Source organism: Pleurodeles waltl, chromosome 6 (genome assembly GCF_031143425.1).
Source record: "Pleurodeles waltl isolate 20211129_DDA chromosome 6, aPleWal1.hap1.20221129, whole genome shotgun sequence".
Classification (NCBI taxonomy): Eukaryota; Metazoa; Chordata; class Amphibia; order Caudata; family Salamandridae; genus Pleurodeles; species Pleurodeles waltl.
In genome coordinates this window covers 1,699,718,247-1,699,746,171 of record NC_090445.1, presented here as the reverse complement: position 1 = coordinate 1,699,746,171, position 27,925 = coordinate 1,699,718,247, and the positions used below count along the sequence as shown (strand labels likewise).

Sequence of the window (27,925 nt, the reverse complement as noted above, 5' to 3'; positions counted from 1 at the left end):
CAAAACAATTGTTCGTAGCCTTCCAAAAACCTCATGCAGGTAATCCTATATCCAAACAAGGCATTGCCAGATGGATAGTTAAATGTATTTAAACTTGCTATATTAAAGCAAAAAGAGATTTACCTATTACACCAAGAGCACATTCCACTAGGAAAAAAGGCTCCACAATGGCTTTTTTAGGAAATATACCTATGACAGAAATTTGTAAGGCAGCCACATGGTCTACGCCTCATACATTCACGAAGCATTACTGTGTAGATGTGCTAATAACACAACAAGCCACAGTAGGACAGGCTGTATAAAGAACATTATTTCAAACAACTTCAACTCCTACAGGCTAAGCCACCGCTTTTGGGGAGATTACTGCTTATTAGTCTATGCACACCATGTGTATCTGCAGCTACACATGCCATCGAACGGAAAATGTTACTTACCCAGTGTACATCTGTTCGTGGCATGAGACGCTGCAGATTCACATGCGCCCTCCCACCTCCCCGGGAGCCTGTAGCCGTTAGAACTTGGATAAAAACTATAAATTTGTAAATAAATATTATTTTAATACACATTATGTACATACATACCTACTCCATTGCATGGGCACATTTAGTATATTCACAACTCCTACCTCACCCTCTGCGGGGAAAACAATCTAAGATGGAGTCGACGCCCATGCGCAATGGAGCCGAAAGGGAGGAGTCCCTCGGTCTTGTGACTCGAAAAGACTTCTTCGAAGAAAAACAACTTGTAACACTCCAAGCCCAACACTAGATGGCAGGATAATGCACAGCATGTGAATCTGCAGCGTCTCATGCCACGAACAGATGTACACTGGGTAAGTGACATTTTCCATATATATATATATATATATATATATATATATATATATATATATATATATATATATATGTGTGTGTGTATATATAAACACATACAACTATATCTCTTTGATTCTTCTTCTTGGCACCTTGATCATTCGACCTGATCAGTTACTGGAAGCTGTGAGCTGCCATCTTCAGTGTCCGAGATCGTTAAAGACTGTGAAGAGGTAACAGCAGTCACTGAGTTTTCAGGTTCAGCCTTTCCTTCACCATCTCGATTTGAAGACTGAGGAATCAAAGGCATAAAGTGAGAAGAGTCACTGGCAGTGGCGATTTTCCTATTAGGGCGCGACGCCCCCCTGCTTTGTTATATCAAGAGTGAATAATAATCTTTGAATCACTCTTGGTATAAATAGAAAATGCTGTCTAACAGCAGCCCTAGTCAGCTCTGCTAGAGAGAATGTCTGGTGTCAGGCGCAGGCGTACGAAGGTGCCCGCACCAGCCATCAGAGATTATCCAGGGCACGCCTCAGTTCCTCCCAATCTGTGACGTGTTGAAGTATCACAGATAAAGTTCAACACGGGCGTTGCAGGCTTAAGCCCTGCAGTACCCATGGCTGCATGTCACTCAGCCAGTCACCCCGCCCTTTCCCAACTCTTCTTGGGAAAGGGTGGGGTGAATGAGCAGAGACTGAAAAATCGCAAGTGCCCAGGTTTGAGGTTTCAGTTACAAACAACGGAAGCTGAAAGAAGCAGCTAGAGTCCAAACAGGACCTACACAGGCAGCAAGGTAAGTGAGACTAAGTGAGTCAGTGTGAGATTGAGTCAACCAGAATCACAGTGGGATTGAGTGGGTCCGAGTGAGAATGGATGAGACTGGCTAAATCAATGAAACTGAGTGACATTAAGTAAAAATAACTGATGACTAAGTCCGAGTGAAAATAAGTGAGAGATTAAGACTGACTACAGCAAGTGTGAGCGAACCCATCGAGCCTGCCAAGTAAGTGAGCCAGTCTCATTCAGTGGAGTTCAAGCCAAGGATTGCGCCCCACCACTTTGGATGGTCACCAGTCACCAGTGGTCTCTAGTAAAATATTTCCCATGGTGCTGGGCCGTCCCCATGTGTCCCTTGGTAGGCACAATGTGGAAAGGATCGGCATCATATGGAGCATTAGATTTTCCTTTGCTCATCTGTCGGGCGATCACTAAATCTCCTCTGTAAAGTGTGACGTCCTTTGCATGTCGCTGCTTGCCTGCATAAGCTTTCATTTTCTGCTTGTTCACCAAGTCACTTGGACGAATCATGTTCTTTCTGTCTTGGTGGACCAGTGTAGTAACTTGGTTGTCATTGCTATCCTGAACATCAAAGTTGCAGGACTTTCACCTGTGGTTGCACAAAAAGCTTGCAGCGTAGAATTTTGTACCATTTTTAAACTAAGCTTTCAAGAGTTGCATGGTGTACTGCTTTCTTTAGCGTACTCACAGGAGGGAAACATCCTTTATGCCGACTTTTTTTATAACGAAGTCCTGGTTAACGAAAGCGGAACAACGCTTTCTTTAACCACGACTTCGTTATTTTGTGCCTTAACCACGCATGTCCTGAACAACGAACATGCATGGTTAAGGTACAAACAAGGGAGTCGGCTGAGGAGGATGATGCAGATGAGGCGACGACTCAGGTAAGTGGGGGGTTTTAGGTTTTGGGGAGGGGGTGGGGGGTCGGGGGTTTTAGGTTTTGGGGTGGGGTTGGGGGGTGGGGCGTTTTAGGTTTTGGGGAGGGGGTGGGTGGTCGGGGTTTTAGGTTTTGGGGTGGGGCGTTTTTGTTTTTGGGGAGGGGTGGGGGTCGGGGGTTTTAGGTTTTGGGGTGGGGTTGGGGCGTTTTTGGTTTTGGGGAGGGGGTGGGGGGTCGGGTTTTAGGTTTTGGGGTGGGGTTGGGGGTGGGGCGTTTTTGGTTTTGGGGAGGGGGTGGGGGGTTGGGGTTTTAGGTTTTGGGGTGGGGTTGGGGTTGGGGGTGGGGCGTTTTAGGTTTTGGGAAGGGGGTGGGGGGTCGGGGTTTTAGGTTTTGGGGTGGGGTTGGGGGGGTGGGGCGTTTTTGGTTTTGGGGAGGGGGTGGAGGGTCGGGGGTTTTAGGTTTTGGGGTGGGGTTGGGGGGAGGGGCGTTTTTGGTTTTGGGGAGGGGGTGGGTGGTGGGGGTTTTAGGTTTTGGGGTGGGGTTGGGGGGGTGGGGTGAGGCATGCAGGATCAATGGGTGCCTGTTACTAATGACTTTACCAGGAATGCCTTTACAACGAAATATCGTTGTTAAGGCATTCGTGGTAAAGGCATTAGTAGTAACAACGAGGTCGGTGTTCCGACCTCGTTGTTTAGGTACCCGTTGTTTTGTCAGTCGGCATTCCGTCGTACAACCCTCACAGGATGCTCAACAAGTCCATTGGCTTGTGGCCACAAAGGTGTACTCTTTTGGTGCTTTATGTTCAGTTGCTCCAGGAATTCTTTGAAATCTCAACTGTTAAAAGGCAGGCCATTATTAGACTTTACAATGACTGGAACGCCCCATGTCACAAATATGCCATCTAGTTTTGTATTGACTTATCCATGATTTGTGGATGAGAGATCTTCAACAAAAGGAAAACTGGAGTATTCCTCCACAATCATCATCAGGTGATGTCCATTATCTAGCATCCTGAAGAAATTGATGGCTACGGCTGTTCTCTCTCATACATCCTTAGGGAGTTCTGACATGTTCAGAGTATGTTGAGTAACATTGGTAGAAAGGCATTTGCCTATCTGACAGGCCTTGAGTTCCTTTTCAACTCTTTCATCTAAGTATGGAAACCAAACTTGGTCTCAGAGAGCTCTTTATGTGGTAACAGTCCCACAATGTCCTTTGTGAGTCACTTCAATTACTTTCTATCGCAGACTCTCCAGAATCGGGATTCTTAACTCTCGCAGAATAACTCTTTCCCGAGTTATGGACAATTCATCTGTGACATTTCTGTATTTTTGATATTCACCATCATTGGTGAGAGGTCAAGTGTGTCTTTTTCATGACTCACGTGTAATTATGGACCAGATGTATAATTTTTTTGAATAGCAATTACCTAATTGTGATTTTTTTTTAATAGGTCATCGCTATCTGAATGTAGGAAACTCCAGGAGTTTCATTTAGCGTTTCCCAATGGCTCGCTAATTGCCCTACCTCATTAATATTAATGAGGTAAGTCCCAATTTGCGCCCCATTACGAAATGCTAAAATCACAGAGATTAGGCCTACCGGGCTAAGCTGACCACCATGTCTGTGATTGCTTTTAAATAAAGCAATCTTTTTTCTTTGTAATGCAGCCTGTTTTCCTTAAAGAAAAACAGGAAGAAAAAGTTTTCTTTACATTTTTTAAGAGTAGCCAGTGGTCCGTGGGACCACAGCCTGCTCTTAAAAAACGTTTTTGCATGCATTCACAAAGGGGATGGGGTACCTTGGCTACCCCTTCCCGTTTGCGAATGGGTTACCTTCTACTTGAAGTAGGTGCTAAAATGTGAATGTTTTGTGCCCACATTTCTGTCACAAAACATTTCTATGTGATTCAGTATTAGGAAGGGAGGCTCTTGGCTCGCCCTTTCCTAATACCGAATCAGTATTTAGTCGCAATTCCAAATGGCGATTTGGTAACATGTTACTGAATTGGAAATTGGAATTCATACATACCAAAATGCATTTTTACGGTCGCAAATGGCCAGATCGGGCTGTTTGTGACCGTAAAAATGCATGATACATCTGGCCCTATGTCTTTTAACTTCAGCAGGTCACTATGATGACTCATGGCAGTGATAATCTGGGCTAACATTATAGCAGCTGGTGTATCTGATTTTACAATTAAATTAATGTGGGCTTCAGCTGTCTTGGATGGAGTACCGTGACCCTGTATAGGCACTCTGGAACAGTAGTCAGCAGGATTCTGATCCTTTCCTGGATGATGCACAGCTGTATAACCGTACTCTTGCAGTCACAGTCCCCATCGTTCAATGCGAGGAGGCATCTTGGCTTTTGAATTGCCAAAGATGGTCAGTAAGGCTTGATGATCAGTTACCACCGTGAAAGGCTTTCTGTACAGGAATAAATGAAAATGTTCACAAGCCCATACCAGGGCTAAAAGTTATTTCTCATGTTGCGAGTAAGCTTCTTCTGCTTGAGGGAAACTTCTACTAGCATAGGCCACAATATTCCTTCAAGCATTTGGACGTCCACTGTACTAGGCAAGGATAGCGCCTAACCTGACTGGCATCAGCGACGACCTCTGTAAGAAGTTTTGGATTTAAGTATGCCATTTCAGTAGCATTTTCAATAGCGTGTTTGATTTTCTTGAAACTTCTCCTTTTTGTGATCGTTAAAAGGAAATATTCTTCTTCGATGATTCTCATAATGGAGCTTTAACAGTGGTAAAGTCTTGTATGTACTTTGAACAGTAACTGGCCATGCCAAGAAAGTATAGTTGATATATCTTGTGGGGGATCAGCATTTGACAGAGCTTGTACTTTTGCAGGATCGGTTGTCATACCCTCATCAGAAAAGTTATGGCCAAAGAATGTTAGTTTTGTCTCGTTGAACTCACAGTTGTCTGTATTCAAAGTCAAACTTGCATCACTGAGTAAACAATATATTTGCGTGGGAGCTTCTTCTGTGTAGCGCCAAAAACAAATATGTGATCGCTATAATTGAACGCATTCACAACAGTCTGTGTAAAACATCGAATGACGTCTTGGAAAAGTTCTGCAGCTGATGACACCCCAAAACTAACCGTCTGATTTAGATCTCAATGGAGGGGTTACTCTGTTGCAACAGGGACAGATCTCCTGTCCGCCGAAATCTAAATACCATTGTTTTCTATGGTATTTAGATTTCGGCGGATGGGATATCCGTCACCGTTGAGACAGAGAAACCCCTCTGCCAAGGTCTAAATCAGGCCCTACGTCTTTTGTATCAAAACAAACCAACATGTGCAGCAAAGGTTGTAATATAGCTGCAGCTTTCTTCCGGTTCTAACTGATGATAACCTTTATTCAAATCAAGTCGAGAGAAGATTTTGGTACTATTCAATTGCATGATCATGTCAGCAATGTGCAGCCCTGGACATTGCTCTCCTTCAGTTGCTTTGTTCGTCTGGCTCATTTCGAAGCAAATGCACCCAGCTCCTTCATGGTCCTTTTTAGGTACTACTTCTATGGGAGAAACCCATGGTGTAGGACCAGTGAAACGTTCACTAATCTCATGCTTAAGCAATGATTCAAGTTCTTTTTCAACAGCTTCTTGTAAATGAAAAGCAATTTGTCTTTGTCTCTGATCAGCAGAACAGAAATCCGCATTAATATGCCGTTTTAGTTACACAGTCTTAAGGCTTTCTAAACCATGGAACAACAAAGGGAATAGACTAGTTATATTACAACGTTCCTGCCGGTTAGCCCGGGAACAGTCCTTAAGGGAGCCATGGCCAATACCGTAGCAGTACAGCACCCTCCGAATGTGTACTGTCTCCAAAGCAGAAAGTGCACATTCTGAAGGTGCTGGAAGGAGGGCCCCTGCACTGCCCACAACATGGTCTTGGGCAGTGCAGGGTCCCCCCTGTCCTCCCAGAACAGCCTTTCCGCCAGCCTTTCCACGGCGGTTGAACCTCCATGGAAAGGCTGGCGGAAAGGAAACTTGTGCTCAGCACAACTCAGACCCCTGTCAGCCCTGTTGGGGACCATGTCCTTGGACTGCCACTGTCGTAAAAAGGCCCTAAATTTCTCTCAGCTTTCATCTTCTGAATGAATCTGACAAGCATCCATCAATAACTCTAAGACCATAGCTTCTTCGTCATTAAATTCATTGAACTTATAGTGTTTGATAACTCTCTGACATTCTTGACTGAAAATGTTTTTTTCGTAATCAACATTTGGCACTGGATTGAACTTGACGTTCAACACTTCTTTAATCTGACAGTATGTGACTTCTTAGTCAGTTCTTGGCATTTCCTTTATGACTTCTTTCACACATCACCAGCAAGATCTTTGTTATACTTGATAATTTGCACCACTGGATTCAAGCTAGCCTGATTGATGAGGGATGATACCCTGGAACTGGTCCCAGGATGCCTGTTTCCGTTACAGGGATGATCTGGCATGGCAGTTCGGGCTGTACTGTTCCAATGGAGAGCAGGGTCAAGACTGAATTGCATATGGTTGCATCCAAACCGGGGTGACATGGTGAGCAAAAAACAATGGATTAAACCCAGATCTGTGTACTGGGTTGAATGTCTGCATTGTTTAGCATTCCGTCCATCATCTGTTCTTTTTGCTTCTGACTATAGCGGAGCATAGGACTCCTGTACACATTTCTGCCTCTGCCTCTCTTATTCTGAGCTCTGAAGAAGGTCAGAAATTACCATCAGGTCATCCTAGTGGCCTCAGATTGGGACAGCAGAGTGTGGTATGTGAAACTTGAGCATCTGTCCTCCGATCAGGCTAACGCTTTAGGACCATCTCCTCTGGCACCAGCAGGACAGGCTTCTGCACTCAGGTCTGCACACCCTGCACCTCCATGAGTGGAAATTGAGTAGCAGCAGCTGACTGTGTTGGGCTTAAACCTGAAGTTTGGATATCATCCTTTCTGCTCTACAATGCCTGTCTAAACGGGGCGTTGGGATACATTTGTGGTCTGGTGTGGCACCTACGGTACAGACTCACTACAAGCTGTCAGATGTTTTGTTGGATGTTTTATCTCTGGTTCTGCAAGGACTTCCAGTGCGCACTGTTGATGGTTAAATGTTTGTCCTTTCAGCCTTGTTTGCGTTTGCAGCACCACCTTGTTGTGTTTAAATCACCTGTTGTGATGAAGTTTCTGAACTGTTTGACATATCCCCCAATGCTTTGTTATGCCACAGTGGGATCTTAATTTGGACCTCACTTTGTTCATGTGCACTCCCTTCAAGGCGGAGTACTGATGCCCTCTATGTCTTCTGACTTTGTAGGCTATCTTCATTGTGATGATAACATCAGCTTTTCACACGAGTGAGGTTCAGGCTCTCTCAGTGCAGCCACCATATACCACCTTTTTTCCAGCTAAACGGGTGTTGAGGACCAGAATGGGCTTTTTGCCTAAAGTCGTGATGGCGGAAGGTACCCTCTTTCTTGGCATGGTTACACCCATTTTCTGTCCCTTGTCAGTATGTTTGACTGTGTCTACTGGGTTCCTGATAACCAGGACCGAGTAGTTTTGGTCTCCTATAAATTGTACCTTTTTCTTCCCACAGTTGGCGTACTGGTCCCCCCATAAAAGTCCCTAGTATATGGTACCTAGGCACCAAGGGCATTGGGGTTCCAGGGGATCCCTATGGGCAGCAGCAGGTATTCTGCCACCCATAGGGAGCCCATGCAAAGGGTTCTGCAGGCCTGCCATTGCAGCCTGTGTGAAACGGGTGCATGCACCCATCTTCACTACAGGTCTCTACACCAGGTCACTATAAGTCACACCTATGGTAGGCCCTCTCAGCCCAGAAGGCAAGGTGCAGGTACCTGTGTGTGAGGGCACCCCTGCCCTAGCAGAGGTGCCCCCACCAACTCCAGATCGATTTTCCTGGACTTTGTGAGTACGGGAACGCCATTTTATGCATGTACTGGACATAGGTCACTACCTATGTCCAGCTACATAATGGTAACTCCAAACCTGGGCATGTTTGGTATGAAACATGTTGGAATCATACCCCAATTCTGTTGCAACTACTGGAAGTATGATTCCATGCACTCTAGGGGCTCGTCAGAGGACCCCAGCATTGCTTCCACCATTCTTAGAGGGTTTTCTGAGCAGCCCAGCTGCTGCTACCCCTCAGACAGGTTTCTACCCTTCTGCTGCTTGATCTGATCAAGCCCAGGAAGGCAGAACAAATGATTTTCTTTGGGAGAGGGAGGTAACACCTTCTCCCTTTTGAAATAGATGTGACTAGCTTGTGAGGGGTAGCCTCCCCAAGCCACTGGTTTGCTTTGAAGGACACATTTGGTGCCCTTCGTGCATAAACCAGTCCACGCCGGTTCAGGGACCCCCAGTCCCTGCTCTGGCACAAAAACTGGACAATGGAAAGGGGAGTGACCACTCCCATGTCCATCACCACCCCAGGGGTGGTGCCCAGAGCTCCCCCTGTGTTCTGCCATCTTGTTTCTAAGGTTGCCAGGGAACTCTGGGAGCATCTGAGTGGCCAGGCCAGGCAGGTGAGGTCAAAGCCCCCTCCTGATAGGTGCGTACTTGGTTAGGTGAACAATCCCCCTTTCAGGGCTATTTAGGGTCTCTGTCTTGGGTGGGTCCTCAGATTAGGCTTGCAAGATTCTAGCAGGACTCCTCTGCAACGTCTGCTTCTACTTTTGGGAACTGGAACCACAACTGAACCCCCCAGGAACCCAGAGCTGCTACAATGAAGAAGACTCTTGTGCAACTTTGTTTCCACATCTCCTGCCAACTTTGCAACATTTCTCCGGCTGTACATCCTCAGAAGACTGCAACTCTTCAGCCTGCACAAGAAGAAGAAGGAATCTCCCTTGGAGTGAAGGAGTCACTCCCCTGCAACTGCAGGCATCTACAACAAGCGACGACCGGCTGCATGGATCCCCTCTCCTGCTGAACTGTGTGGATCCTGCATCACAGTGGTGGTCCAAAGTAATCCTCTTGGTCCTCTCTGCCAGCTATTCAACTATGGTGAATGTAAGCCTTTGCCTTCCCACGCATGAGGGTACCCCATGCACCACTTCTCTTGCAGCTGCCAAGGCTTGTTTGCATCTCCTCCAAGGGATCTTCAGGCAACCCAGAGCTCCAGCCTCTGGCTCTCCATCCTGCAAAGCACAGCCTCTTGCGTGGTTCTCCTGCGGTGTGGGATCCTCTTTTGGAGTGCTGCGTAGGCTTCTTCTATGACTCCTGTCTCTCCATCCTGTGGGACTCCTGTTGGTGCTGCTTCTGCTCCTGTGGCCTCTCTGCGACGCTCAGGGCTCCATGTGACTCCCCCTCCTGGATTGTGTCATCCAGGGCCTTGCTGGTCCCCGGCAGCACCTCTTTTCCACTAACCGCGAGTTTGCCTTTGCCAAGGCCTGTTGGTGGAATTCCTGCACCAACACCCATCTGCAATCTTCTTTCCAGAGTGGGGCTTCATCTACATCCATCAGGAACTCTTCTCCGGCTCCAGGGTTGCAGTGCTGACCTGTTTTTCATCACTGTCCACCACCTCCTGCATCCACAGTTGGGTGGGTAGTAGCGCCTACTCTTCCTGGACTCCACTGTGACTCTTGGACTTGGCCCCCTCTCTCCACAGGTCTTCTTTCTTCAGGAATCCACCGCTGGTTTTCTTTCAGTCCTCTATGGGGTCTTCTTTTTCTTCTTTTCCTCCTTTTGGGTGGTTTGGAGAAAATCCAGTGTTTTACTCCTGCATTCCTGGTCGCTGGGGGGGTACTGTGTTACTTACCTCTGTGGTTTTCTAGTACTCCCAGCTCCCCTGTACACATTTTACTTACCTAGATTGGGGTCCCTGTTCGCATTCCATTATTTTAGTATATGGTTTGTGCTCCCCCTGGGGTCACTATTGTTTATTGCTGTTTGCACTGTTTTCTAACCTTTTCTATGCCTGTTTCTGATTACTAGTGTATATATTTAGTGTAATACTTACCTCCTAAGGCAGTGGTTCCCAACCTGTGGTCCAGGGATCCGTGGGGGTCCCCGAAGCCTCCTCAGGGGGTCCGCAACTGCTTTGAAAATTAAATATTATTAACAGTTAGGTCCCCAGCGATTAGTAATGACTCAGTAGGGGGTCCCCAGATTTCAATAAAGATTCAGTGGGGGTCTCTGGTGTCCAGTAATGATAAAGTGGGGGTCCACAGAAGTCAAAAGGTTGGGAACCACTGTCCTAAGGGTTACCTATAAAATATTTTGTGGTGAGTTTTTCAAAAAATAAAGTACCTTTATTTTTGTACAACTGAGTTTTTTCTTTCATGTGTGTAAGTGCTGTGTGACCACAGTGGCATTGAATGAACTTTGCATGTCTCCTAGATAAGCTTTGGCTGCTCATCCACAGCTACCTCTAGAGAGCCTGGCTTCTAGACACTGCCTACACTTTACTAAGAGGGGATACCTGGACCTGGTATAAGATGTAAGTACCATAGGTACCCACCATACACCAGGCCAGCCTCCTAGACGTGACTACTTACATGTCTGACAGTCCACTATCTTGCCTACTTTCTTTGCTCCAACTCACCCCCCAAAGAGGAATATAGACTTCATTGCAGTGATCCTAAGGGAGCCATGAGTTTTTATATTGATTGCACCAAAGACCATTGGGTCGTTGATTGACTCTTTGTTGGGTTCTCTGGGGTGAAGAACGGCATAGAGGTGCAGAAAAGAACTTTGTTACGGTGGAATGTGCTCTGTATTAAGGCCTGCTACGCATTCGTCAAGAAGTAGACTCCAGAAGACTAAGGGCCAATTCCACCAGGGTCAAGGCTGCTATAACTGCGTTCGTGCATGGGGTGCCTGTTCTTGGTATCTACCATGCGACAAGGGCATAAGTGCACACATTCACAAAGTAGTACTGCCTTGTCAGCCATGTTTTATGGGAAGGGCCTGGTTGCTCCTAAACCATTCCGCAAACCCACCCAACAACATGGATGTATTGCTTTGGTATCTATTGTAAAGGTGAGGAATCTCCAGCTAGAAGCATCCATGAGAAAAACAAGTTATCTACTTTATATGCAGTTCTTTCTTCAAATCATAGTCAATGTGGAGCTGCACTGTAGGGGAATGCTGTTTTAAATCTTTCGGATCCAGTCTGGCGCCTCGGGATTATTTGAAAGGTGTGGAATCTGTGGGTATGTAGAGTGTCCATCAGAAAGAGCATTATCACATGTAAATAACTTGTTCGTTTGGGTTTGCCTTCTTACCATTGGCATGCAAGGTTGCTTACATAGGTAGGCTATGAGTCATGCATGTTAGAGTTGTGGGTACATTGATGGGGTTATCAGGAGCTCTTTCGGCTGAGTACAGGTAAAAATGATCTGATAAAAAAAGAGCCTTCAGTTGTTTCCTGAAATGCTGTTAAGAAGGGAACCCAGGTCAAGTGAGTCTGTCATATGTGGTAATGACTGACCTGGGCCAAGAAGAGCATACTTCAGAGTGGAGGAGAATGCTGAAAGAAGACTTGCCTCTTTTAACTTTGTTTTACTTTTTATATATTTCCTCTTGGCTGTGCTGTTGCACCTGGTAGTGGAGAGTCAATCCAATGTGGAGAGTTCTCTGTTTGGTAATCCTGCTTCTTGATGTTGATGGCCTTCAAGAGGATTGACAAATGTTCAGAATTTGAGGAGGATTGTAACAAGCAGCCACTGACGTTGTCATATAGCTTTCCTTGAACAGCCATCTTGCAGGATGTAAAATGTCATCAGTGCCTGGATGGTGTAGGTGCTCAGCGGGCAGGGCTTTGGCACTTTCAATACATGATAGTGCATGGATCTGGACCAGGGAGCAGATAGTGCATGGGTCTGCACCATGGATCAAGCTACCCCTTCAGGACAAGCTCCTCTGGCAGCAGCAGGGCAAGATTCTGCATTCAGGCCTGCACCTCCATGCGTGGAGACTGAGTGGCAGTCCTTCAGAGGAGATTCCAGGCATGCTGAGATGTTTTTCTGGAGAGGTTGTAATCCATGCAGAAGTTGAGTGACTTAGCAAAGTTGGTATGGGGCTAAGGGAGCTTTTGATCCATGTTAAGTGATGTGACCACACTGGATCAGGGGGTGGGGTGAACCACTGTTGAGAAGGGGAACTCCTTAGTGGGCCTCGACTTTTGGTATGGAGGTAATAATTACATTTTGATGATATTGAGGCATACTGTAAGTTGCTGGATGTCTGAAGTTAGAAATTATTCTTTACGGAAATGGAGGAGCACACCCGAGGTTAGGAAATACCCCCTGAAAGTTCATCCCCTTATACCCACTGGTAGCTACAAACATACAAAACAAGAAGTTGTCATATACAGAATTTTGAAGTAGATGAATTCCCTCACTCAGCATTCATTTTGACAAGCTTCCAAGCCTTGTCCTCCCTCCTAGCTAGACATCACATATGTGAGCAACCCCCATGCAATGTAAGATTGAAGCAGACGCCCTTTCTTCTGTAACCTCTTTCCAGCTGTTCTGTGGGACCTTGCCAGTGTCTTAAAATTTGTTTATTTCCATTTTCTCTCGTAATTGTAAACAGGCTTATTCTTTTCAGGACATGTAATTCCCGAATTTGTTGTTTTTCCTTTTAAGTGTTCAGTGACATGCGGAAATGGGGTACAGAGCCGACAAGATTTCTGCATCAATTCGAAGACGCGTCAGGAGGTGAACCCGATCTTCTGCAGCAATTCTCCGAAGCCCATCACGCTACGTGGCTGCTTTGTTGGGCCCTGTGGCAAGCAACCAACACCGAGCAGCCAACCTGACTCTCAGCACAAAGAGCCCACTGTGGGCCCACCCACAATGACCTCTGTGGCACAGAAGAGTCGGGTGGTACTGACTGGTCCTGTTGTCACTGAACTTCCAACTCAGCAGCCCACAGAGCCTCTTAAATACACCGACCAGGATGAAGATGGCAGTTATGTACCGATTAAATACTTTCTGTTGTTAAATATGAAAATCTCTGATAAGACTGTAGTGTTCTTCTCTATGCTTTTTCAATCTGTCGACATATTGTAGAAAAAAATGAGACACACAAAATTAAAGATCCAATCACTTAATTTTTTTAAAGTGATAACATGAACATACATTTTTATCCAAATTGTAAGTGACTGAATGATGGACATAACACCATATGAAAATGCTTGTGTTAGTCCTTTCTATAGAAATTATAAAAACTAACCCCAAAAAACAGGGAGGATATCCAAATTCAGAGTTCAAGTTACAACTTTATTCTTGATGCGTAATTAATAAAAATCAATACATCGATACATCACATTATTCTATAAAAAAGTAATAAATATACAATACAAAATATCAGTTTAACATTCTACAATCTAGATGATAAAAAGCATACCAAAAACTTATTGTTATCTAAAAAGGGGGGTTCCCATACCCCTGTGCAAAGATTTTTTACATTAATTGTCCTCTACCATTAGAAGTTTTCGTGATACCAAGCGTAGAAACTTCGAAAATTTAGCATTTAAAACAATGTCCTGGGGTTTGAGGCAGGCAATCACTGCTTGCCGGCAAGACCGTATTCCCCTTTGATTAAATAATGACTTCAATAGAAGTTTTCGTTTGGGTCTTAAAACGTTAAAGATACAAACTAAATGAATTATATCTTCCTGTCCGTTACCACATAGCCTACACTGTGGGATTTTTAGAGAGTGTTCCCATGGGACTAGGTGGGCATTGCCGGGAATAATCCCAAATCTTTATTTAATAAAAAGACCTTTATCTGTCTTGGTCCACCCTGCCTCCAGGTACAGCTGAAGCTTTAAAAGTTTGTAATCATTAATGATCATCCACGAGTGTGATCTAGTAGCTAGTAAATCCTTGTCCATGATTAGTGATCTTTTTTTTGCAATCCGATTTAAACGTTTTTTAAAGGAAATGTAAGAGATATTTGAGTCCCATAACTCCACTGCCCCTAGGTTGATCAGTGCCTGGTCTAAGTACCGGCGCCCATTGGCTGCGGTGTTTGAGCTGATCTCTTTCCAAAGGGCACGACATAGTGGATTTTCCTTTGCCAGCTGTAACTGTTTCCAGTAACTGTGTAGCTGACTTTTCTGTCTATGCTTTGGTTTACATAGCCAAGCTCCAGCCTAATTTGTGCTAATGAGGTGTATCCTGGTAGCTGATATAGGGACCTAAAAACGTTTCCAATGATTTTATTTAGGATAGTGGCGTCTTGCCCACACAGAGCTTCGCTTCCAAATCCTAGAGTTGGAATTAGTTTGGTTGCAGCGACTTTAAGCAGGGGCCGATAGCTAGGGCCGGTTAGGATTTTTTTTAGAGTTTGGAAAGCCAATAATAGCACGTGGCCTTTTCTATATAACTCCTGTTTTTAGGAAAGAAATGTGCCAAATTCAGAGTATATATTGCCCTTTTTTGAAAATATGAAAACTTAAAAATGACTCAAAAACTACATCTTTTTATGTTGTTGTGATATTACCTTTTTCATCTGCTTTATTAATATCGGGAAATCTTGAAATATGACCACCCAGTCTGGTTCATCTGTATATTTTAGATATTTTTACTTTTCTCCTATCTCAGGTAAATCATGATAGCCAATAGCATCAATTCTGGCAGTGCTTGATTTGTAAAAAGAAAAAAAAAAAAAGTAAGTGCCAAGGCCCTTTTCAGAGGCCACTGCAGCCTACCCCACCCAGTCCTGCTGCCAGTGCTGCCAATAACAGTACCAACAGAACTACTAAACATCACACTCCTACAAGTGTGACAATTTAGAATATTCCAGGCCAGTTAAAGCTGTAAAAGTGGTGTAGAATAGTCTAAATTGTCATTTTTATTGTGCATTGAATAATTAAGCACTGTTATTGTGTTTGTCTCAAAATGAGACAGACAGCGCCACCATGTGGTGAACTATCATTAGTGCTGATGTTGAGAATTGAGTGCAACTTCCGGGCACCGGCAACCACTGGCTCAAATTAAGCACTGACACTCTGTGCTTTGCAAGAAACATCGCCAAGTGAGATAAACTATGAAATCATACCTGCTGAGGACCTTTCTCGGATATCCCTGGCATATTGTCCCAGTCATCCTTTTCTAAACACTGATATCTTCCTCTTGCTCATTCCTTGAGCTCTGAGGCTGCTAAGTAAGGCTCCTAGGAGACCAGTTCCAAGGTGTCAATGTAAGGCAAGCTCAGTCACTGTCACTAGCAAGGTTCCAGCAAGGCTCAGTCCACTTCCAACTGGGCATCTTGTTCTTTTACAGAGGCAACCTTTGCTTTTCTTTGGTATCCCTGGCACTACAGGAGTCCACCAGGCCTGACACTTGATCACTTCCAGTCCTTGGATTCAGCTGGATAATAGGCAAAGGCCTTAGTCTTCCTCTCAGGCAGAGAATAGGAACTTAATCTTCTAGTTTTCCACAAGTGTAGTTGTGAGCCAAGGGCCTGGGGCGGGGAAGCATTTCATGCAGTGATCTGTAGCCACTGATTGGTACTACACCCTAAGCCAATAGTTTAAAAAATCCCACAGGCCAACCTACACTTTCCTGCAGCAGATGTCTGTTTTACTGCACACGATCCTACAAAACCCTGATCTCTGGTTCTTTCAAGATGGACAGACCCCTGTGTCATCATGTGATGCTCTGAACTCCCACACAGAACCTGTCTTGTGGAATTGAGGGAACACCCTCAGAAAACCAGTCCTGGCTGTATCTGGCTGGGTGTAGAGCAGCTTCAAAGGTGCTTCTTGCATTGTTATCCATAAGCATTCTACTCTTGAAGGTCCTTACCCGTTCTTTGTAAGGGGCATTTGGTCTTACTGTCCACTCCTCCCTCCACATTTTCAAAATAATAGGAAACAATTAATTATTTATTTCTCCCTTCTTGCTAGGAAGCCCAAGCCTATTGTGCTTTTCCAGACAGGTATTTCAAACCTCTTCAAGGAGCTACCTACTGCCACTGGAGGAGGGAGAGCCTAGCAGAAGTGAATGAATTACTTCCAGGCCCTCAGGCAGAGGCATACATTTTATTAAAATCATCTCTGCAGCTTATTTTGCAGAACTCTGTTATAAATATTTGACAACTGTGCTTGTAAAGTCTCTGCTGATATTTCCTAACCTGACTTGAAGAAACTTATCTACAAATAGGCATTTACCAAAACAAAGCGTACCATAGCCAATGTATTAAAAAATATTGCTTTTATCCTTTTGCCGCTGGAGAATACCAATCAAGAAGTTAGGCATATCCTACTTTTGGACATTTTGCATTCGCACCATGTGGGTTTAAAACCATTGCACATCACTTAGCTAATGTCATAAAATAAGTTTCATTACATGTTAGAAACATGCCTGCTGAGGCCCTGCTCATATTAATTCATACTTTCTGTTTTAGTTACTCTAAAATAGGATCCCATATTATTCATGAAACTCCTACATGTGGTATGCAGAGCAATGTGTAAGCCATGGCCGCCAGTCTTCATCTAGCAGAGCTGCTACCAGAAGGCTGCTGTTCTTACTGCTGGTTCTCTTTTACAGGCATCTGTGGAAGGCTTTTTCTTAACTCTACAGGAATTGTGAACACCACCTCGCTGGAGATATCAGACTGCATATTTACTATTGCACGGCCGCTGGGTGAAGTCATAACGGTGAAAGTGCTGTTCAGCTCCTTGAATTGCAGTGCAGGTATGTCGTGCATGCTGGGTTGGGGTAGTTAGGAGGACTGACCAGTGAGTAGATACCCAAGGGCTCAGTCGAAGAACAAACTTCAGTTATCATGATTTTCCTTGGAGGATTTTGTATATCCATACAGAGCACCAACATCCTCTTCCAGTACTCTGTAAGGATTCTCCAGCCAGCAGCCATCCCTGCCCTAGAAAATTAGATTATAATACCAAAAAATAAAACTGGCTTCTAATAGAATTAGGATATTCTTTTCAGGTATGCAAGAGCTTTCTGATACAATTAGGCAGCCACTTCAAAACAGTAGAACATTTGAATGCATGCCCTCTATTGGCTATTCCTCCCCAGAAGCCATAAAGAAATTCTCAGTCCAATTAATCTGCCAGAAATAGTATTTTGTGGGCAATATCAAGCACACATGAAAGGATTTTCTAGGAATTAAGACAACCAAATCACCTGGGTTCATTGGGAAGTAGCTGAGATGGGCCTGGAGGGTCTGTATTTATTGACAACCCTGCATCTCTCTGGATGATTGGCACAATTGTTCATTTGATTGTTATTTTTGTATTTTTTTTATTCTTTTTACTTGTAAGTCCCACACTGTCAATCAATTACTTCTGGGTATCAGAAACTTTACTGTGGTGCTCATGACATAAATGAGCTCTGAGCCAGGGACAGAGATGGAAGAAGGCCCAGAAAGAAAGTAGTACGTTCAGCATATTGTGAAGTTCAGCTCTCGGTAAAAAGAGTTCCCTTGCCTTCCTGATTGACAGGAGAGATGGCAAAGGTCTTAAGAAGAAGAGAGAGTTTCAAAGTGTAGGAACATGGCCTGCTCATCTCTGATCTCCTCTCAGCGTATAATGGGAATCCAGCGTAAAAGCTCTGAGTGAGGTCAAATCAGTCTCCTATTCTGAGTACTCTAGGATGAGCCGGTGGAGGCACTTGGAACCGAGGCAAAGTAATTTCATATTGTTGATACCAAGTTTGTCTTTCTGGAGTGAATTTGAAGTTCTCTGATTAATCCAAAACCTCTTTGCCATAATAGTGCAAACACTACAGGCATGCAGATTTCTAGATCACATGCTCATAGTTCTCAGGCACTACAAGAGCACCTACTGAGGAAGAAGACTTCTAACAGCACTAAGTAAAAACAATAAAGCGCCCAACAAACTTTTATTCTACTTTACTGGCCTGATATGGTCTATACAAATCCCTGATCGATATTTCTTCAATCACAAATAATATTTACAGTTCATGAACAAATTAATATACACCCAATATACTCTCCTACACTAATTATTTTTAAAAACATATCTACTGCAATCTCTGTCCACGTATTCACAATCACCAAAATAACATATGTTTTGTTTGGTTGCTCAAATGATCTCTCTGGAAGTAATATCACCAGGATCTTGTAAATATTGTAACGCAACAAACAACCCCAAATTTTCTGAGCAAGTCATTCAGTGATGGACTCTGCACAGTTCTGAGCATGATGTGTTTGATTCCCAGTACTGTTAGGGATTGTCAAGTACTTAAAGGTTACACTAAATGGTTTGATTCATCTGGTCTAGATGAACATGGCAGTAAGAAGCTGCATCTTTTATGAAGACAGGAGGGTACCCACCATTACTTCGGACGATGTTAACACCCTTATTTCTTAGAATAACCGTGGACTGGAAAACATGACCTCCATCTTTTCCAACTGGAGATGATTTAGAAATGCCAAGCAATGATTTGGAGATTGTGTTTTAAGACCTGGGTTAAATAACATGGTAAAATTGACCACAGGAGTGAGGCTTAGCTTCTAAACATGCCGTAGCCAGGATGATGTACGCTTGGGATGGCGTAGCTTCTAACTTGCTTGCCTTGGCAGGAGAACTGCTGCTATTATATGGACGATTTATGTGGCGAAAGACCTGTGCCAGACTCTCGGGTGTGACGGTGACTTCAAAGACCAACACGCTGATGGTGAGGCAGCGACAGCTGATGCCCGGCAATGGAGTGGTGCTCCAGTACTCAAGCCTAGTTAGCAGGTCAAAGCATTATACAGGTAACACGCAGAACTTGCTTCCTCTTTATGGTATCCTGCTCTGGATTCTTTATCTGGTATCTTTTCAGAAACATAATCCTAGCCCTATCCCTTCTAGAGTCTGCTCTCAATATGTGCTTGGACTGCGCCTCTTGCAACCTTTAGGAAAACCAGTTTTTTTGTGTGTGTCCCCAGGATTTTTTCACTTGTACGTACCTTGATTGCTAACAATGAGAGCATGCTGCATGTGGTCTACCTCCCTAAAATGCAGCAACTGGCTGGAAAAGACGTTTTGGAATATTTGAATTAATAAAAGTCCAAAGTAAAATTGTGCGAAGTATATCCAAGTGGCATGAATGCCATGTATGCAATATGAGGTTTAGTAACAAATTACCCCATTGATATTTGGGTTGAAAACATGTCAAATGGGCTAACAAGCAGCCGTGCAACACTGCAGGCAGCACTGCAGTGTTAAAATGTCAAACCTACCTGTTTTCACACGCACAAACCTACAGCTGATATTAAATAATCCACCTGTAGCATTTGACTTGAAGCCCAGCCCAACTGCAAAATTGTCATAAGTGAAATGTGAAAATTACCCTAGCGTACATGTTAGATTTGAGTCTCCAAAGTAATTTAATTGCATGCACATGTGACAGTTGTACATTTGCCATAGCCTTCCGGTGTTGTAAAAGCTAATTTTTGTATCTTGGGCTAGGGACCACCTAGAGATTCCATTCTTGTGTCATTTTACGGATTGCTGAAAATCTTTTGGAGTGATGAACATTTTTGATGTGTCATAAGGATGGGATCTAAAAATGTTAAATGTTGACTTTGGTGAACTTGAGTTAATTAGGTTTATCTCAAGCCCAGGTCACTGGGAGCAAGTGTGAAATGCTTGGCTTGCCTGAAGACAATGACATTTTGACTCTTTGGCACCTGTTGTGGGCACACTATCAGCAAATCAAGTAAATCTTTTCTGACACTGCCAGGATACACCAACCTGTACATAGCAAGTAGTTGCGAAAAAGAAGAAGGGATCTTTGGAAAGCTGTACCAAACAAGTGTGCATGACCTTTGCTATTACTACGCACAACTCAAAGGAAAAATAGGCCACGGAAGGACATTTCAAGACAGAGTTCCCAGAGACGTAGGGCCTCATTACGACTTTGGTGGTCTGAATGATCCGTCCTCCAAGCCACAGGAAGGAAGCTGCCATCATACCTGCTGTCTCCCCCCAGTCATATTAAAATGTTTCAACCGGGCTGACCGGCGGAAACTTCCTATTACGACGTTTCTGATGGTCAGACAGCGGAAACAGTGGCACAGCATTGCCTTCGGTTCCCTTAAGGGAGCCCTGGCCAATGCCATGGCACACGAGCAACCTCGGAATGCGCACTGTCTGCACAGAAGACAGTGCACATTCCGAGGGTGCTGGCAGGGGAGCCCCTGCACTGGCTTTCCGAAGGCCTTTTCATGGCAGGGACCCCGCCCTGGAAAGACTCGTGCTAAGCATGGCATCGCTGAACTCAGCGCTGCCGTGGTTGACCATGACTCTGACGGTTGCCACCCCGCTAGAATCCATGATCCTGGCATTGGCAGGAGACCCTACTGGTCTGACCACCAGGGTTGTAATCTGGCAGTCAGACCGACAGGAGTGCGGTGGTCCAAGTCCTCGGACCGCCAAACTCATAATGGGGGCCATACAGATCTGTCCAAGTGGGGAGACAAAAGATAGGCACCCACTATGAGGGTGTTTCTTTTTAATGTGCAGAAGGCTGCACCTCATTAGAATAGGCTGACCAAGAGATGGGGCGTGTGAGCCCAAGCAAGTGGCTTGGCCTGAGACTCCCTTCCATCATGCAGGAAAATCTAGCAATGGGGCTTTCTGAGCTGGCTTCTGCCAGAAAAGGGTGGGCGTGTTGCAAAACATAGGTAGATACATTTGGAGCATCAGGACTGAAGTGCATAATGTTTGCTATGGGTTCTACACGTTTGGAAACTTGTGTTCACTGGTGGTGTTTGCAACCAAGACATTTGCTACATGGAAGTAACACTGTTTTGGACAGAAAACACATTTTTTAAACCTAACTGCTTTTAAAACCTATCTCTGAAAGGCTAAAAAAAGGCTGTGGTGCCCCTGATGTTCATTTTTTAATAACACTGTTGTACTGTCGTTCAGACATCCAAAATTGCTTTAGATGAAAAAGGAGGGGCTGGCCTGATCCTGGTACAGAGAGTATGGCTGCCTTTCCTTAAAGCTTTGCTGTTTGTGATCATATGTCAGTTCTGATCCTGTACTGTGTTGATTAAATAATGTTTTGGTGTGTAACTCCTACATGCACTTTCTCTGAGAGATCCCTGATGATTGGCCCAAGCCACCAAGGGTAAGCTCTGGATTTCTTACAGAAATATGTTATTAGACAGTTGGTTACTTGACTTTGTGCGGGCTCAGCCACAGCTCTCATCACCCCTGAGGCCTCTTTCGCCTTCTTTATCAGTCCAGTTCCCAAAACCCCACAACATGCTTTTGTGCCCTCTTCGATGGCAGGATATATTAGGTGTGACACCTCTGCTACCATTTTCCTCTTAGAACAAATCTTCAATCACCCTGATAAAACTGTTCTTTTACTACCATCTTAGAACCCAGCAAATTAGGTATTTGTAATAGATGCACAGAACCCTACATTTTTCTTATGATCTTGCTTTGGTTGCAATCTTAGAACCTTACATTTATAAGCCTTCTAGGCCCCTCATTCTGTAACACTCTCAAATATATGTTTGTTACCTTCAAACAGCCCTGCCTCTATGAACTTACTAGAACCCTGTATTTGTTATCTTTGCTCTAAGAACCCTGATTCTGATCAATCTTAGACCCCTCTCTAGCATTCCTCAGGAGACACACTGACAAAGCGGCCACTAGCAAGCAGTACCAGACCCACTGAACCACACTGGAGAGCAAGGTCCAGGAAGGCAAATCAGACCACACCTTTATCAAATTCAATCTTAGGGCTTCATTACGAGTATGGCGGGCGGAAAAGGCCGCCCGCAAACTCTGGCGTTCAGGAGGCTGTCAGTGCGGTCTCCTTTTCGCTGGCCCTATTATGAATTTCCCACTGGTCCAGCAGGCAGAAGCACAGTTTCCACCCGCTGGTCCAGCGAGAAACCCACAACACCATTGACGCCGGCTCATAAAGTGGCCAGCGGCAATGCTGTTGTGTGCGTCGGGTGCTCTAGCACCTGTCACGCAAATCACTGTCTGCAGACCAGACATTGATTTGCGCAATGGGTCTGGCCAGAGGGAGCCCTGAAACTGCCCATGCCAAGTGCATGTATATGCCGACGGAGAGAGGAGTTGTAATCCCCAGGGCAGCGATGCATGCAGCGCTGCCCTGGCGTATTGGGACTATCAGCACCGCCAGACGGATGGAAAGTGGCGGTGCTGGTGGTCCGACCATGGCCGAACCGCCATGGTCATAATGTGGTGATCTGACCGCCACTGCGAGCCTGGTGGTCCCAGGACCGCCAGACTCATAATTAGGGCCTTAGGGCCTCATTCTAACCCTGGCGGTCATAGACCGCCAGGGTGGCTGTCCACGGAAGCACCGCCAACAGGCTGGCGGTGCTTCATGTGGAATTCCGACCGCGTCTGTGAAGCCGCGGTCGCCCAGCCGGGTCCGGCGGTTTCCCGCCGGATTAGCCCCGGCTGGGAGAATCCTCCATGGCGGCGCTGCAAGCAGCGCCGCCATGGGGATTCCGACCCCCTTCCCGCCAGCTTGTTTCTGGCGGTTTTCACCGCCAGAAACAGGATGGCGGGAACGGGTGTCGTGGGGCCCCTGGGGGACCCTGCACTGCCCATGCCACTGGCATGGGCAGTGCAGGGGCCCCCTAACAGGGCCCCAGCATGATTTTCACTGTCTGCATAGCAGACAGTGAAAATCGCGACGGGTGCAACTGCACCCGTCGCACCCCTGCAACACCGCCGGCTCCATTCGGAGCCGACTTCTGTGTTGCAGGGCCTTTCCCGCTGGGCCGGCGGGCGCCCGCCGGGCCAGCGGGAAAGTCAGAATGGCTTCCGCGGTCTTCTGACCGCAGAGCGGCCATTGGGCGGTTCCCGCCAGGCGGGCGGCGTCCGCCGCCCGCCCGGGTCAGAATGACCCCCTTAGTGTTCAATGTTGCCCTAAGAAGTATTGTACTTCCAATGACTTCTAATGCAGAGGAGATGTGGCCTAACAGTTAGAGATGCTGACTTTGGAACTGAGGAACCAAGTTCAACATCCTGGTTCTTGGCAAATCACTTAACCACCCTGTACCTAAATAAAATGTGCAAGTGTGCTAATACCCTTGGGCTAAGATTGTGCTATAAAAACTGCAAAAATAAATAACTGCACAACTAACAGGCAGGCATGTCATGGAGGAGGAGGAGTGTTCTTGCATAGTACACTTACAAATAAAAACCTTTGAAATAAAATGTATTTAAACTGCTGTGGAGTAAGGGGATCATGTCTCGCTGATTTTCTTAGAAGCTTAGCCGGTGTGACACTCAAATTCCGTGGGAGACACATAATTTCATGGTAGCCCTATATGACATTATTTTATCTATCCCTCCTGATTGGATACAGTAGATTGAAGTACAGTACACTAGTAGACAGATACTCTGTAATAAACATAATGGATATCCTGTCTGCATTTTCACAAGTGTTACAGTATATAACGCACTTGCAAGAAGGTGAACGAGATGTGGTTGAGTTATCCATCCGCCAAACTCTAAGTCAGGCCCTATTTGTATTCAATTCATGTATTTGGATTAGGGTGAGGATAAATTAATATTAATTTAGGGCTAGGTAGGATTTAACTGACTTCAATGACAACTACTTAAAATTAAACTATTTTTAAAATCTATTTTAACTAATGAACTTGCTATTGTTTCATTTAATGTTCTTTATAACAAAAAGGTTAGGGTTTGTATCAGTATAGTATAATACAAAATAATTTAATTTTATTTGAGTTTAAGGTTATTGTTAGAATAATGTATCTGAATATTTTAGTTGCTTTAAAATGAAAAATACTTACATTGAAGTTTAGTGTAAGAGTTGATATTAACTATATTTACAAAACAAAATAAGTGATATTAAATTAAGGTTAGAAAAATGGCTAACATTAGAGTAAAGTTAGTGTTCGTGATGTGGTGAATATAAAGGTAGGACAAGGTAAAAGAGGTAAAGTACAGTATAGCACAGATATGGGTCAGTAAACGTGGGCAAGGTAAAAATTTGGACTTGGACAAAGATCGTGTATCTTATTTAATGTTTTATTAGTTTTGTGTAGCACTCACTTTCCACATTTTCCAACACACTTGCAGACTGTGACGTGCAGCTTTTTGGGCCCCGTGGTGACCTTGTAAACCCTGTACAGACTCATAAGGCAGAGAAATCCCAGGCTTGCCGGATCTTCATTGACGTGGCGCCAAAGTACCGCATAGCCATTCATGCCCTCTACATGGACCTCCAAAGCGAAGCAAACCAGACTCAAGCCAACAACATTCTGGTAAGACCAACTAGCATTTGGGACAGGCCTACTGGTGAGCCCAGGAATAATCTGCTGCCTCTCCTCTCAGCAAGCAGGCTCTGCTTGATTTTATGCAGAAGTCGGCTATTTGAGGTAGATTTCAGCCTTACCCAAGAGGTGGGCTCAACAAAGCTCTGCTGCAAGTGAACAATTGCAACCTATTCTTCTGGTCCTACTTTTTAAGTTGTTTGTTCATAAACCTCTGGTGTCTCTGCACTTAAGAGGAAAGTACACTATTCTTGCACTTTGACCTGCAGGCAGGCATGCTCCCATTTTTTGTCCTGAATGGCTATGGTTTCTACTGGACAGATGCATTTAAGGCAGTGGATGAGAAAGTGTGTAGTTGCTGCAATCCCACCAAGACATTTTTTTACCAATCGTAGTAGGGTTGGGGCACTTTGGTGCAGTGTATGAGTAGTTCTGGGGAAAGGGCCACATTGTGATGAGTGTCGAGCACATGAACACAGTTTGAGGAGCTTTCAGCATATGCCCTGGGTTATTCTCATGAACACATTGTGTGGAGCTTTGGGCACAATTTGAGGAGCTTTGGGCACAGTGGTACAATGAGAGACGCTTTGGGCACATGAGCACAGTGTGAGGATCCTTGGGCAAATGGCCATGGTTTGAGAAGCTAGGTGCACGCAGGCACATTTATCTGGTTCACATATTTCTGTAGCGTGCTGGTAACCGGTGGTAATTACGCACTAACTGTTACAAAGCATATTAATAACAACATTCCAGAGTTAATAGTGAAAAAGAGTGGGTATTCGGCTGCAGGACATAGCAGAAGGCAGTTCAGAAGCACAGCAGAGCAGGAGCAGTAAAGGGAGGAAACAGTTATCACTGCTGTAGATACAATGGGCCTCATTAAGAGTCTGGTGGTCAATAGACTGCCAGACTCGCGGATGCCGGTCGGACCATCGCCAATGCGCGGTTTGAGTGCCTCATCACAGCCCTTGCTAGGGAACGGCCAGTTCTGCCAGGATCAGAGATCTCAGCGGTCTGGATGTGGAAGCGGTCCTAATCCGCCAGGGTAGCGCTGCCCTGGGGATTACGACCCCTTTCTCTGCCAGCGGTTTCATGGCAGTACCACCTCCATGAAAATGCTGGCAGAGAATGGGTGCAGGGGGCCCCAGGAGGGGACTTGGCATGGGCAGTGCAGGGGCCACCCTGGCCAGCACCATCTCAGTGTTCACTGTCCGCTTTGCAGACAGTGACATTGCGATGGTGCTGGTGCACCCTGCGCTCTACAGCATTGCTGCCGGCTTGATTACAAGCCGGAGACAATGCTGTAGGGTGTTTCCCTCTGGTCCAGCGGGCGGAAACTCAGGTTTCCGTCCACTGACCTAGCTGGAAACTCTTAATGGGGCCGACGGGAAGGTAGCCTATATGGCGGCAACCTCCGCGTTGGAAGTACGGAGGACGGTATAAACCGTCCGTCAAACTCATAATGAGCCCCAATGTGTGTGTTTCTGGCACAGTGTGAGGATCTTGTAGCACATGGACACGCTCTGCTGAGCTTGAGACACACACGGGGAGACCTTGTGAAAAATGAATTGTTAGAAATGGGGTCTCTGGTTGGCAGTCAGGTTATCCCCTGTCCAAGCCAGGACCCTCACTCTAGTCAGGGTAAAAGAGAATCACCCTCAGCTAAACCCCACTCACCCCCTTGGTAGTTTGGCATGAGCAGGCAGGCTTAACTTCAGAGTGCTAGGTGTAAATATTTGTACCAACACACACAGTAACTTAATGAAAACACTACAAAATGACACAATACAGGTTTAGAACAATAGAGAATATTTATCTAAACAAAACAAGACCAAAACAACAAAAATCTAACATACACAAGTCATTAATTAAAAAGCAAAAAGAATCTTCATGTTCTTTTAAACACAACTCTAGCGCTGTTAACTTGAGAATGTACCTGGGTTGAATCAAAAATAACCCCGCACAGGGGAGTGTGCTCCGAAAGAAGCCTGCGATGCATCGATATCACTCACAAGCGACCGTGAGTCATTTCTCCATTGGTCGGGTCGGCGTGCGTCGTTACTTCTCTCCGCAGGACAGCGATGTGTCGCTCTGGACAAGCACTCTCGGGTCCGGGCAGGCTTTGCATTGTGTTTACACACCCAACAATGTTTGCTTCAGAAATCCTGCTGCACCGTGGTCCAAAACCGTGCAATGTGGGTTGCGATCTCACCAGCCTCCATCAGCGATGCTGCGTGTCATTTCCCCAGCTGCGTGCGTGATCTCCCACCCGTAATGCAGGCAGAGTGTCGATTTCAGCTGCAAAGCCGGCGGCACGTTGTTTTTCCTGAGGTTGCGTTGATATTTTCCCCGCATGGCGGTCTTTGCGTGGATTTCTTAAACTTTGCCTGTCAGCTTCTCCTTTCAAGGCCCCAGGAACTGGATGGGGCACCACTTGGCAGGGCAGGAGTCTCAGCAGAGGCTCCAGGTGCTGGCAGAGAGAAGTCTTTGCTGTCCCTGAGACTTCAACAACAGCAGGCAACTTCAGTTTCAAGCCCTTGGAGAGTTTCTAACAAGAAGGAAGGCAGACAAAGTCCAGTCTTTGTCCTCTTGAACAGGCAGGAGCAGCAACTGCAGGATAGCTCCACAAAGCACAGTCACAGGCAGGGCAGCTCTTCTTCCTGAGCTCTTCAGCTCTTCTCCAGGTAGAGGTTCCTCTTGGTTTGCAGAAGTGATCTAAAGTCTGTGGTTTTGGGTGCCCTTCTTATACCCATTTTGCCCTTTGAAGTAGGCTTACTTCAAAGGAAAGTCTCTCTTGTTTGTGAAATTCTGCCTTTCCCAGGCAAGGCCCCAGACACACACCAGGGGGTTGGAGACTTCATTGTGTGAGGGCAGGCACAGCCCTTTCAGGTGTGAGTGACCACTCCTCCCCCCCCTCCTAAGCACAGATGGCTCATCAGGATATGCAGGCTACACCCCAGCTCCCTTTGTGTCACTGTCTAGAGAGAGGTGCAAACAGCCCAACTGTCACACTGATCCAGACAGGGAATCCACAAACAGAGAGAGTCACAGAATAGTTTAAGCAAGAAAATGCTCACTTTCTAAAAGTGACATTTTCAATCACACAATCTTAACATCAACTTTACTAAAATATGTATTTTTAAATTGTGAGCTC

The 27,925-nt window shown here is 45.4% G+C and overlaps 1 protein-coding gene across 4 annotated transcripts in view; it reads left to right on the top strand.

Annotated features, from left to right (window-relative positions):
• The window catches only part of ADAMTS13 (ADAM metallopeptidase with thrombospondin type 1 motif 13), a 177,071-nt gene that overhangs the window by 141,163 nt on the left and 7,983 nt on the right, over nt 1-27,925 (top strand). For all 4 annotated transcript variants that reach the window (XM_069241794.1, XM_069241792.1, XM_069241795.1 and 1 more), the window contains exons 27-30: nt 13,125-13,449; nt 17,040-17,186; nt 19,060-19,236; nt 24,578-24,762. In XM_069241794.1, coding sequence (XP_069097895.1) covers nt 13,125-13,449; nt 17,040-17,186; nt 19,060-19,236; nt 24,578-24,762 — 834 coding nt within the window. The remainder of the gene's footprint in view (nt 1-13,124; nt 13,450-17,039; nt 17,187-19,059; nt 19,237-24,577; nt 24,763-27,925) is intronic.